This window comes from Microtus oregoni, unplaced genomic scaffold (assembly GCF_018167655.1).
Source record: "Microtus oregoni isolate MIOR12 unplaced genomic scaffold, Mior012 000023F_ref0000262, whole genome shotgun sequence".
Lineage (NCBI taxonomy): Eukaryota > Metazoa > Chordata > Mammalia > Rodentia > Cricetidae > Microtus > Microtus oregoni.
The window spans coordinates 17,471,711-17,484,371 of record NW_024543082.1 but is presented as its reverse complement, the minus strand read 5'-3'; the positions used below and the strand labels follow the sequence as shown (position 1 = coordinate 17,484,371).

Genomic DNA, 12,661 nt, shown 5'->3' with positions numbered 1-12,661 from the left:
CTACCAACTAATTACCATCAAATAAGCCAAGCCTAGAAAGCTGTGAATCCAAACTCAAGGGTGCCAGAAGACATTTTTCTGGTAGACTCCTCCTGATGTGTGGTTTCCTGCCCCTAAGTGCATTGCAGTTAACTAGGGAAAAAAATAACTTCCATAATAATCCAATCTTAGGTCAAACGCTTCAGGAAATATTAAGCATGTATGGTATTGCTGAGGAATTAGTGTTGCCCTCATTTAGAGCCTGGCTTAAATGAGCAAGAAGAAAACGTTAAATCTGAAAGAAAAATGGAGTAAATATGTAGAGTAGTGTAAATGCACACAAAGATGACTTTTATGGACAGGGAAGTATGGGCCTGGACTGTATTGGTAGTGTCTGTTGGAAAGTGGCGAGGATTCAAAACTGGATAGCCAAGGTGGGCTGTTTAGCCAAGAGGAACAGATGTAAGTTAGAGATGTTGTACTGGAACCGGGAAGATGTTGGCAGATGATTATAACAAGCTGAGATTGACAAGGCAGAAAAAAAATATAGCCCTGACTGTAGGTAACTCTATATGTACATGTGTATACACATACAATATATACGGCTGCTCATTTTTTGTAGCTGGACTTATAGTTCAGAGAACTTAGCCCCACCTCCTCCACGCTGCATTTAACCACATCTCTGTGATTACTGGAAAACAGTTGGCTCTTCTTAATCATCCAAGGAGTGTTGGTCCACAATAGCACAAAATAGCACTGAGCTGAAATCCCCAGATTGTCTCCTCCAGTTCAAGACTGATGATTTAAAATTTTCACCTTCTACAAGAATGTAATGGCTTCATGACTATGCAAAACTCATAGATTGCTAACAACCCCCACACTCTGCAATATCTGCTGATTAGATGTCTGGGAAGCATCTAATCAGTTATTTCCTAAGTTAAATCCCCACTGCTGCCCCCCAGCCTAGAGCTTTAAAAATGGTATGAAACACACCAAGCTCAGATGGCCTTCCAGGATGCGGCCCATCAGCATCTTTTTGACTTTGCTGACTTACCAAATAAATCTTTTTCCTTGCTCCATTAATACTGTCTTTTGTGAGAGGTGAGTGGACAGGCTAAGGAGCAATTCCTCACCTACAGATGAAATACTGAATTATCGCTAGTTACCACAGCTGCATTGAGACAGCACCTTGCCCAATGGATTTGTTTGCTTTTTTAGAACAAGTTTGAAAGCATCAAGGTTTTAAATCTAGGAACAAAGAAAGGCACTGGTCACTGTCTTGAATCTTTGTCCCTCTATGTGTTTATGCATCTGACTTTTCCCTTCTGTGTCGCTGTCTCCCAGGATCCCAGAAGACAGTGTTGACTGGCTAAACACCGTTTCAAGCAGGAACTGAGTGTCAGTGAGCGTCACAGGATGGAATAGCCCCCAAAGAGGTTGATTCTAAAGATGGTAGGGTGCACCCTGTAAGAGGAGTCAACCAAATAATCCCTTTCACGTAACAACAGGGGTGGGACATTTCCAGACCCCCTCTTGCGAGCCAGAATTGAGCAGTCACCAGCCACAGCACACCGTGAGCAACACCGCTGCCCTCACCTTCTGCCCCAGTTCTCTCTGTGATGAAACTGAGAGCTCACGTCAGTGCGCTGAAGATGCACGTAGGGTCCTTCCCAGGGTGGCTATGTTGGTTATATCATTTATCTTTCACCAGTACCTCTCTTTAATTGGTGTGCTGGGATAGGCACTGAGCCTAGTCTGTTGGGACTCCCAGGGTTGGTGCTTTTTTTATCCTAAAACTCCAGTAACAGAAAGATAATTTAAAAAACCAAACCTTGCCCAACTTTCCAAAGCAATACTTGATCTCACTTGGATCTTTCCTCTGCTCACGCCACCTGGCTTAGAAACGCAACTCTTAGCCTCTCTATCATCTGCACTGTGACATTTCTCTCTTTTCTTCTATCCTGTAAATGTCTCTTCCTGTGGACATTGACTTTAAAAATGTTCCTGTCTCCTCGTGGTAGGCTTTGCTTCCCTGATTTAAATACAAATGTGAGTATATATTTCCCGTAAGTGGTGATTATCTTTCTGAGAAGATAAGCCAAGAGCATTTCGGTTTTCCCAACTCTAGTTACATAATGTAATAAAAGCACTGCGAAATTCATATCTTAATTTACCAGCATTCTTTGTATTTTCAGTTTTCTTTCACTTAATATTCTCCTTTCTGTGAGATCTTTGGCTTTTCTGCTGGCCACATTCACAACAGCCATGGATTTTTAGCTAAGTATAAAACTTGATGATCTGACAGTTTGGAAAATACTTCAAGTCACAGAGGTCTTTGCATTCGGAGGAGTCTGTATTCCATCTTCTCCACTTTTTCTTACACTGTTCTCTGCTTGAGAAGCTGGATACCCACGCAGGATGCAAGCCTACTAAGTCACCTACAGGTACTCCATACCGGCACACAAAGACCTCCTGGAAGAGGGAGGGGCTCAATCCAGAAGTGTCCTCCTCCTGGGATCAGGGATGAGCTAATCATCAGCCTAGGCGTGCAGGTGTATGCTCATGGAGCAACAGAGAGATCAGAAACAAGTCCAGAGCTTCCCCTGCCTCTAAGTGCTTGCTAGGGCTGGGTGGCGAGGGAATGAGAGCAGAATTTCCCGACCATTCTGGGCTGCAAGCTGGATGAATACATTTCCTATTTATGTACAAAATGATCCAAGAAAGGACGGAGAAATCAGACTGTTGTTAGGGGACAATATGGTTTCCTACTTACCTATCTGTATTTGAAATTGGGCAAAGAAGTAAAACACCTGCTGTCAGGTGCCTGGGGAACATTCAGTTGGCTGTTGGCTTTGCAGGCCATTGTGCCAGGAAAGGTGGGATACAGTAAGTTGCTGGCAGGAGACAACTAGGCAGGCCCAATCTGTGAAGACTTGCCCGTGTCCTTCTCCTCCTGGCATGCCAGACCCTCCTGCTTAAAACAGCTAAGTTTGTTCTTGAGGTTCCTTAGAATCCCCAAGGCAGAGGGACCTCTGTGGGTCAAACATGCTGGGAACATTTGGCATTTCAGCCTCTAGACCACAACACACTGCAGAAACTCCTCCCTCCCACACCACCTGCCGTGTTCACTTCATCCTTGTGGCCCTATTGTGAGCCTCCTGAACTGCTCCAGAGCTGGCGTTGTTGTCCTTCTTACCACTGAGAAGCAGCCAGCTGTTAAGCTGCATGGAGGCAGAAAGCTGTTAAGAGGGGGAGTGAAGGAGGAAACCTGGGTGTTTGAATATGTAAGAGTGGGTGGCGCGGGAACACTGGGTCCGCCTGAGAGAGCTGGATTTGCTAGGCAGGGGATGTCTCTGTTTCTGAACATCTGTTTGTTGAGGGGAGAGCTGTGAATGTCTGTGGAAGAGGATAAATGAGTGAGCTGGCTCCTTAGACTCACCCCAGCACTCCAGCAAAGCAGAAGATTGAAAACTTCACAGCAGCGTATGTGGTCAGCTTTGGAACATTTATTTCCTAACCGTTCATCAACTTTGTTGTTTAACTAAAACATTCTGCATATATCTATCTAGGCACACTATGAAGACAGTGTGGAAGAGGAGGTAAAATGAGGTCAGGAAAAGATGAGGAGAAGGTCAGAATCGGGATGTTGCCAAAAGGAGCTTCAGAGACCAAGGAGGAGGTAAGTAAGGTGGATGCCCAGAACAAAGGTGCTTGATTTTCTAAGGCCTGGGAGTATTCCAGCTGAGCCCCATCTCAAATCATATGCTACCTGTTACCTCGATGTCAGACAAGAGAGTCATGGCCTGGGGTCAACATGGGTACCACCATCCCATGGAAGCATCTACAAAGCATGAACAGAGAGGAGTTGAAGAAGAGAAGCTACAGCCTTGCCAGGCAGCACCAAGATCATGCCCCCTGGATCCCTCTAGGCATGGAAGATGACTGGGCCAAGCTCCCAGAGCCAGCAGATGTCCTAACTTTATGGGCCAGCCAGAGGAAAAGGAAGTGCTGAGGATGTAGAGGGCAGTAGAATGGTGGGAGAGGACTGTGGAAGGGAAGAGCGAGCACTTGAGGAGGAGGGAAGAGCCATCGTGGAGATGAGGCAGAAAGTGAGAGGAGAGACAGCCGGGTGTGCCTGCAGCCAGAAGAGGGCCCGCCTGCAGTAGCACATTCCTTCCCTTCTGCTTAAATGCTGACTGTGGGCATGTGTTCTAAAAACAGTGGCTTTCACCTTAGCTCTTATTCAAATAGGAAGCAAAAGTGGTCTATGGGGTGCTCTAAAGACACGAGCAATCATGCGAGCCAACCTTTACAGGTATGAGCAGAGCAAATACATAATCTCCAGGGCTTCCAGTGTTTGCTGAGCCTTGGTTAGAACTTCAAAGTGCGCTAATGAGACATACGAATGACTTTGTCGCAAGTCTCTGAGTCATTTCAGGTTAGAATATATGGGTCAGCATCTCCAGCACTTGGTTTCAGGGGATGGGGAGATTTGAATGGAATGCACCTACTTGAGCAGCTCACCCCGAGAGGCTCAGGGACTGAACGCATTCATGCTGGCAGCGACCTGAGACAGCACACACAGGCTACTCTGTAATCCAATGATGGAAGGACTGAAAGCCTTCTGTCTGAGCAATGACTAGCTTTCTCTTCTGGCCAGAATGCTTTGCTTTATTCTTACATTAAAACTGTTTCATCTGTGCAGACTTTTCTGTGTCTTGTGAGATTTCCAACAACCTAACTAAAACTAATTAATACATAATTAGGACAGAGAAAATACAATACCTCTCAACTCACTGGGTTTAAATGTTAAGAATAATAAAAGAAAATTTAGGTTGGTAATATGGGTCAGATGTTAAAAACACCTGCTAGGCAAATCGAAGACCTACGTGCCATGTCTAGGACTCGCCACAGAAGGGGTGAGCCAACTCTTGTAAGATGTCCTCTGATCTCCACATATGCACCGTGGTACTGTGTTCCTGCACTCACACATACAGGGCACATATACACGCACACCCACGCACACAATTAAAATAAAAGTTTTAAAGAGTAAAACTATTTTGCTCACAAATATTTAAATTTAATCGCACGCCACATTAAGGTATAAGGGAGAAAGAGTAGGTAAATGTAATCAAGTGAATCTCAGAGAGAAAGAAGGGAGGCAGTATAAAGAGAAACGAAGAGGAGAGAGAAAATTATACAAAAAAAAAAGTGACCGAGAGAAGAGTGAAGAGGGAGAAAAAGTGGCCGTGTAGAACATTTCACGATGAATAAAGAAAAGAGACCATGCTCTCCAGGGTGACTAAAGGAAAGAGAACATTCCTGTTCATCCCAAAGGCACAATTTTAATGAGTTGACTTTGTTTCATGCCCAGAGACCAGACACTCATTTGTGAAGTAGGTTTTAGATTTTTGTTGCGCCTCTAAAATATGAGCTGCATGGCCATCCATTGTCTTCTGATATTTTATTAAAAGGCTCATCTTTAAATGTTCAGAGATGCTTGGGGGGAAAAAAGGAAAAGATTCTAATAGTTCACATGGAGACAAATTTTCTGGGTTGCTGAGGCTATGTCTAAAATATTAACTTAGGGACAGAATAAAATAAAACTGGATGTGAACATGGCTTCTGTTCTGAGGCTGCCTGCTAGCTGGGATGGGTCCACCAGCACCTTCTCCTCCTTTCCCCTTCTAATGGGTTGGTTAATCCGCATTGCCAACTTGGAAGGATTCTGAATCTCATAGGAAACATGCCTTGGCTGTATCCGAGGGCATTTCTAAAGAGGTTTAACTGAAGAGGGAAGATATCCTGAATACAGATGACAACATCTGGTTTTTACTACACTCCAGACGGAATGAAAAGAGAAAAAGAGCTGGTCTCACAATGTGGGATTCCCCTTTGAGCGCTATGAATATGTTCTTACTACCGCTGGTTATGAAAGAAGCTGTTTCGGCCAATGGCTTAATAGAGTCAAGCCAGGCAGGAAATCCAAACAGAGATATAAAGAGAGAGTAGGTGGAGTCAGGGAGATGGCATGCAGCTGCCGAAGGAGAACGTTGCCAGCCGCCAGCCAGAACTTACTGGTAGGCCACAGCCTCATGGCAATACACAGATTAATAGAAATGGGTTAATTTAAAATGTAAGAGTTAGCTAGGAGTAAATATTCCTAGGCTACTATTTAAACAGTGTTGTAATTAATGTAGTTGCTGTGTTATTATTCGGGTCTGGGCAGCCGGGAAATGAATGAGCAGTCTCGGCCTACACGCTCACTTCTATAATTCTTGCACTCTGGAGGTAGAGACAGTAGAATAGTAAGTTTAAGATCACCCTTGGCAACATAGTGGGGTTGAGGCTAGTTTAGTCTATTTGAGACCCAAGACAGGTGAAGAAAGGGACAAACTGAGCTCCAATGTTCATCTTTCTCACTGGGGACACAGTGTGGTCAGCCCAGCACACCCCAACAGTTACGGTTTTCTGAGAAATGACTGTATCCCCCTCTTACCTGGTTCACAGAGTTCTCTTTTAAGATGTTTCTGTCGGGTATTGTGTTAGACTAACGAGAAGGGTGGCTAATCACAGCAGAGCAGAGTAAGGACAAGAAGGGAAGACAGTGGTTTCTGTTCTCAATGATGAACAGGCATTCTAGCACCAACCTTTCTGAAAGCAATGGAGACCTGGTCTCCATCGAAAGGTCTCACATGGCTCACTCTTCATGACCTATCAGGTAGAGATGATAGTGAGACCTGCTTTCTCAGTAAGCTATCTGTGGAACAAACGGAAGTCTAAACACCAGGCTAATGGAAACTCGGGACACACTGCGACCTTATAATACTCCTTAGTTTTCTCTTGAAAAATTGAAACTCTCCTTCCTACATGGTCTCCTTACAAGGTTAAGCCCCACTTCCAGGCCTGTGTCTGTCTGTCAAGGTTGACATCTAAGGTGTTCAACAGTGCAGATGACAATGGCTACAGGAAGTCACATACACTCAGAGTCAGAGCCATTTTACGTCACAAAAGAGATCGTCCTACCTGATCTCTTAAAAACAAACAAATCAATAAATCACATGCATGAGACTTAAGAAAGCTGAGGAATGCATAAAGGTTCAAGCTTTGCAAAACTCAGACTAAATAAACACAGTAATTGGATTCTGGAAGCCACTACCAGAGTTCTGCTAAAGTAAGACCCTAACTGCCACACTCATTTAGATTTTGGGCTATGGTATGTTTTCCATGGATTTTATCAATGTAGATTGTCTTCCTCTCTAGATACCGCAACCTTAAACTGCGTTTGTTTCTTGCATTTTGTGTCTGGTCAATTGGTGTAGACATGATTTTTCTATATTCTATTAAAATAATAAAAGAGCAGAATGGCAAGGAGAGCCCAGTTAAAGCAGAAAGCCCAAGCATAAAGGAGACAGCGTGGCTTTTGAAAGTTCAAACTGCTCAATAAACTCTGGGGATTCCATGCATGTCTCTTCGCCTTACTGTGTTAGCGGCTGAAGACTGTGGACTATGTGGCTTGGCATCTTTTAGTTTGATGCAAAAGTATACACATTGAGGGACTCTGAACTTTAGACTAAATTTGCCTCTCTCAGCTGCAGGAGAGAATCTGTATGCTGTGTGACAGCCTGTTACGGCCTGTCCTTGGGAACACATAAGGTAGGCATAGAGAGACTATTCTCTGAAGACCTTGCTAGTGTATCCAATTCTCAGAGGCATCATCGTTAGAATAATGCTGGGTCTTGTTTGTTGTACAGAGAAGACACGTTAGTCACAGGCTTTGTAGGTTTAGCTAATAACACTGGGTCGCAGGTCATAATAGACTGAGTCCCCAGCAAAATCTTAAACTGAGGGCTGTTAAGTTCAGGCCTCCGGTACATGGACAGTCACTTAATTCCTCTCTGGAACGAGGGGCTAGGGAATTACCTTAACTGAGCACCTGCGGCTACGACAGGGCAGCTGCTTCGCAAGCAGTCTCTCATTTGATCTTCACATCACTTACGAAGCTGGTATCCTTCACTGCCCACTTCCACGCATAAGGAAGATAAGGAAGCAAGGTTCCAGTTGCTCAAGTTAGTAGATGGAGAAGCTAAACACAACTCCAGCAGATTCTATATTGTGTCCTAGTCTTCCCTTTTCTCTGTCTCAATTTGTTTCCTGGAATTAATCACAGGTACAGGAAGGCACAAGCAGAGGGAGGGGTTGGTGAAGCAGAGAGAGACTGGTAAGGGAGGAGGGAAAAACATGCCTGAGATGTCTACTGTGTACCACAGACTCTGCAACTGTATATACATTTAATTCTCCTAAGAGTCTTACAAAATATTTATTAGCCTGAAGTTTCAGAAATTAGCACTCTGAGACTCACAGTGGCTAACTCCTTGATGGAGATAACAAGGCACAGTTAGATTCTGCTTCGATATGCCTGCTCCTGGAGCAAGGCACCCTTTCTTCTCATCCTCCCCGGGTCATGCTCACATGCACTGCACCTCAGTTCCTTGTGAGGCACTCAGCCAAACGTTCAGGGCTCTCTGGGTTGAACATCTTATCTATAAAATAACAGCTGCTCTATTTTAGAGGCTGGTTGAAAGCAAAACAAAATAAGTATGTCAAGATGCTTGGAAGAGTTGGAGAGTTATTAACAATACAGCACCAATCCTAAGAATATTAGAGTGAAGGAGCCTTAACGTTTGGCGAGAGTTTCAAGCATCTCCAGGCCAGCCATGGTGACATGGAGGTGGAGAGAGCTGAATATTCACTGATTCCTCAGGGAATAATGCATGTCCCTTTGTTTCCCTAGCCGGCATCTATGCCTTCTTGGGCCTGAAGAGGAAATTTTATGACTTGTGGAACGCGAAGCCAAGTATTGCCTTCTTAATTTCCAACTGGGATTCTTGGATCTGGTTTTCTTGTTTTATATCTGCACTGAGGTCATCTTACTCAGGAACTCTGGCACCAAGAATCTGCAAGAGGGCCTAAGAAAAAGAGCATACATCTTTTGAAAGCTGCATTGTTGGGTTACTTAAACCACCAAAATGTATGAAGTGCACTGATAAACTTGGGTCTTAGTTGGAACAGAGGATAAATGACAAAACCTGTTCTTATTATTTTAAAATTCATGATACCATAAATACACACATAAACTTAGATAATAGATATCTAGGGTCCTCCAGAATCATCCCATAGAATCTGAGCCATGATTTATGGGCAGCTGTGGAATTAAATGACTGATATCCAGCAGGATCAAAAATCGTAATATTTGTGGAGTGAGAGGCAGCTAAATATAAATTGTCCATACCATGTAACAGGAAATGCACGAGAATATTTATTTTCCTTTGAGTTTTGAAAAGCTTAGGTGAAGTCACAGGTCGCAAGACATTGAAATAAAACAGATAATAGTGTTGCAGTGTGTGGTGGCACACATTTTTAATCCCAGTGCTGGGGCAGAGGCAGTTCAAGGCTAGCATGTTTTACAAACTGAGTTCCAGAACAACAAGGGCTACACAGAGAAAATGTCTATTGAAAAACCAAACCAAACTAAATGAAAAACAGGAATAGCAAGGATAGCAGCAGCAGTATGCATTGGACATTTGCCACACATGGCACGCTCTTTTAAGAATTACTCATGCGTTGATTTCATTATTAAACCCACAACAACTAGATATTACCCTTGGATATGTCATGCTAGTGGAGACCTGACTGACTGCAGCGATATGGAGTTATTTGTTCTTGCGACAACCAGCTGGTAAGTGTGTCCCGATCCAATGACTGGAGGCTGAGAGCTATTCTGAAGAGGGTGAACGCAGAGCATCCTGCTCTACTTTCCCTTTTCTCCTGCCCTCCTTCTGTTGCCAGGGAAATAGGAGGAGGGCAGGAGTGTACCATTCCTCTTCTCAAAGCAATGGGAAAGCCAGCTCACGGGAACAACAAATTAACCGTCAGCTGAGCAGAACTCTTTCTTTTAGCAGGATTCACACTGCTTTCTGTCCCAGTTTCCCTCAGTTCAGAGACATTTAAACAATTGAAATACCCCCACACCCCAGGAAAGTAAGGCCTAAGGATGCCGCTCACCTTCTCAGAGCAGTAAGTCAAAGCAAGGTCTTCTATTCTGTTTCCAGAATCACCCCAGCCTGCCTTCCTTCAGAGCAGCAGTGAGCTGGCTAAGGGCCAAGGGATAAAGTCTTTGGAGGGAATGTTCCTGGCAACCATGCAACCTGACACAGCTTGGCATGTAATATTATAGATGTTTACAGGGTTTATGGGACTCACCTCTCCTAAGACATCCATGGTGCCGTTTTCCATCATCATGAGGATTTCTGGCTTAGCTTAAAGATAAATGAAATACAGTTAGTGGCATTGGATTGTGTACTACTTGCCTGCCTGTGTGTGTGTGTGTGTGTGTGTGTGTGTGATACGTGTGAGTGCTGGCTCCTGAGTAACATAATGCGCCTATCAAAGATCACTGGGCAGCTTTCAGGAGTTTGAACCTCTCTTTCTACCTTGCATTCATGGGGGAGGGTTCAAACGCATGTCACTGAGTTTGTGTGCAAGAGCTTTTTCCACTGAAACATCCTACCAGCCCCTGATATGTATTTTGTGCCACAGTTCAGAGCTCTCAGCAAGACTGATCTGAGCTTGAAGAAGTCAGGGGTTTGATCATTGTGCATTCCTTGTCTTCCTTCTCCTCCTAGGCTTACTTTCCACCCCCGTCCTGTTTCCAAGATTGACCTTTCAGACAAACTATGACTGTTAATAGTTTTAATGTCCAAATATAATTTATTTGGGAATGATTTTTAAATTTTACTTTTTGATTGAAGAAATTTTTTTTATCCAATTTATTCCATCATGTTTTCCCTCTCTCAAATTCTCCCAGATCCCACCCACCTAACTCTACAGGTTTTTCTTTCTTTCTGTTTAGAAAACAATCAAATAAACATAGCAAATCACCAGAATTTAATAATGAATAATAATAAAAATACATATGCAGCCACAAAAGCAGAAACTGTAATATACAAGAGTTTAGTAAGACTCTCCCACCCATCCTCCCCCTGAGAAAAAAACAATCCAAAGCAAACCAGTATGAGACAACAAGTCTTCAAAGATACCATTGGGTTCATTTTGTGTTGGCTTCTGCTGATGAGCCTGGCAGCCTGCGGTTAAGTATTGTTAATATAACCAGCGAGACTGTTTACCATTTGCAAACAGGTAATAGTTACAGATAGCTTCTTGGCTAGGGGTGGGGGCCGTGTCCACTCCTATCTCTCAGTTCTGGGACCCCCATCTCAAATAAATTAATTTAAATCCAAATTTTGTTTAAATGCCCATCACCTCCCACCTCACTCCCCTGTTCCTGGGGATTCCAAACCAAGACACAGCCTAGAAGTTGACAAATGAAACAGTATTTGTGAACTCTTATGAGAAACAAATACAGGTAGAATGAAGGCCCTGGAAGAACCCGAAAGTCACTGGGGTGGTGGAGAGAGACAGTCTATGAATGTGAAGCAGTCACCTTCTCAGGCTCTGAGTAGGGGGAGCAAGCTAAGCCTCAGCAGCGAGTTGGTGGTGGATTCAAAGGGGCAGGCTGCCTCTGTTCCCTGCTCTGCAGAGAGTAGACATCAGCCAGTGATGGCTTGGGAAGAAGAATCAAGTGTTGTAGAGCGTGATGGATGGGTTGGCGACACAGTCAACACAACGTTTTTCATATTCCATTTGGGCTTATTCAATGTAGAAAAACACTAATGGATGAGAGGCAGATTTTATATATCTTTTATTTGGCACGGTTTCATTCTGTGGCATGGGCTCAAACTTGTAATCCTCTTGAATAAATTGCCCCAAATTACAGGCGAAACAAGTGTGCCTGTCAGAGGTAGAGCGAAATCATGGAGACCCTCCTTCGCAGCCAGCAGCGTGTCTGTAAACGGTATATTTGCTTAAGAATTCCAGTGAGCAATGCAAACTTAATTGCAAAATAAGCAGCCACTGTTCCATATTTGTAAGCACCGTCCAAAGGGAGCTTAAAAAAGAAGAACGTATCCAGACAGAGCAATGGGGGAGCAGAGACGATGCTAAATGTGGGATGTAGGAGCATATGTGCCTTCCAGACCAACATGGAAACGTTTGAGGGTGGTGAAGACATGCAGCCATGGATTCCATGTTGACAAGGCACTTAGATCATGCCGTGGCACAAAGATCTCACCTACGTTAAAATGCATCTTTCTTCCCACATCCTGGATGTCTGCCTTCCTTGGCCTGCCAATAGCAAGGCCAGATGAGTCAGTTTGTGTTTGTGCTAAGATAGTCACACCCTGGAAGTGAACGAACGGTGCTATGGGTTCAGTAAAAGCAAATCAGTCTGTTTGGAAGTCTTCACAGGACACTGCCTAGGCTTCACAAAGAGCTGATGGGAACGGATAATTGTGATCAAGTTCACCCTCCCGGGAGACACGGGAGAGAAGGGAAGCATAGAAGTAAGGAGAAGAGAGAAGAAAAGGGGGCAGGGGAAGACAACAGGGCACAGGAGAAAGCTATATCCATGAAACTCCACATTAAGTAAATCTTGCCTCAGCTATTTCTGTCTTTATAAACTTCTCTGTGTTTTCTTCCACCGACCCCATTTTCTGACCTCTAATTCAGTGCAGCATGTTTCTAAATGAAAAATAAATAACCCCTTTTATATTTTATTTTATTC

At 43.9% G+C, this 12,661-nt stretch overlaps 1 protein-coding gene across 1 annotated transcript in view; it reads right to left on the bottom strand.

Moving 5' to 3' along the window:
• Positions 1-12,661, bottom strand: part of Cd96 (CD96 molecule) — a 76,959-nt gene that overhangs the window by 38,426 nt on the left and 25,872 nt on the right. Inside the window, exon 5 of the mRNA XM_041673310.1 lies at positions 10,243-10,298. Within this exon, the coding sequence (XP_041529244.1) occupies positions 10,243-10,298 (56 nt within the window). The remainder of the gene's footprint in view (positions 1-10,242; positions 10,299-12,661) is intronic.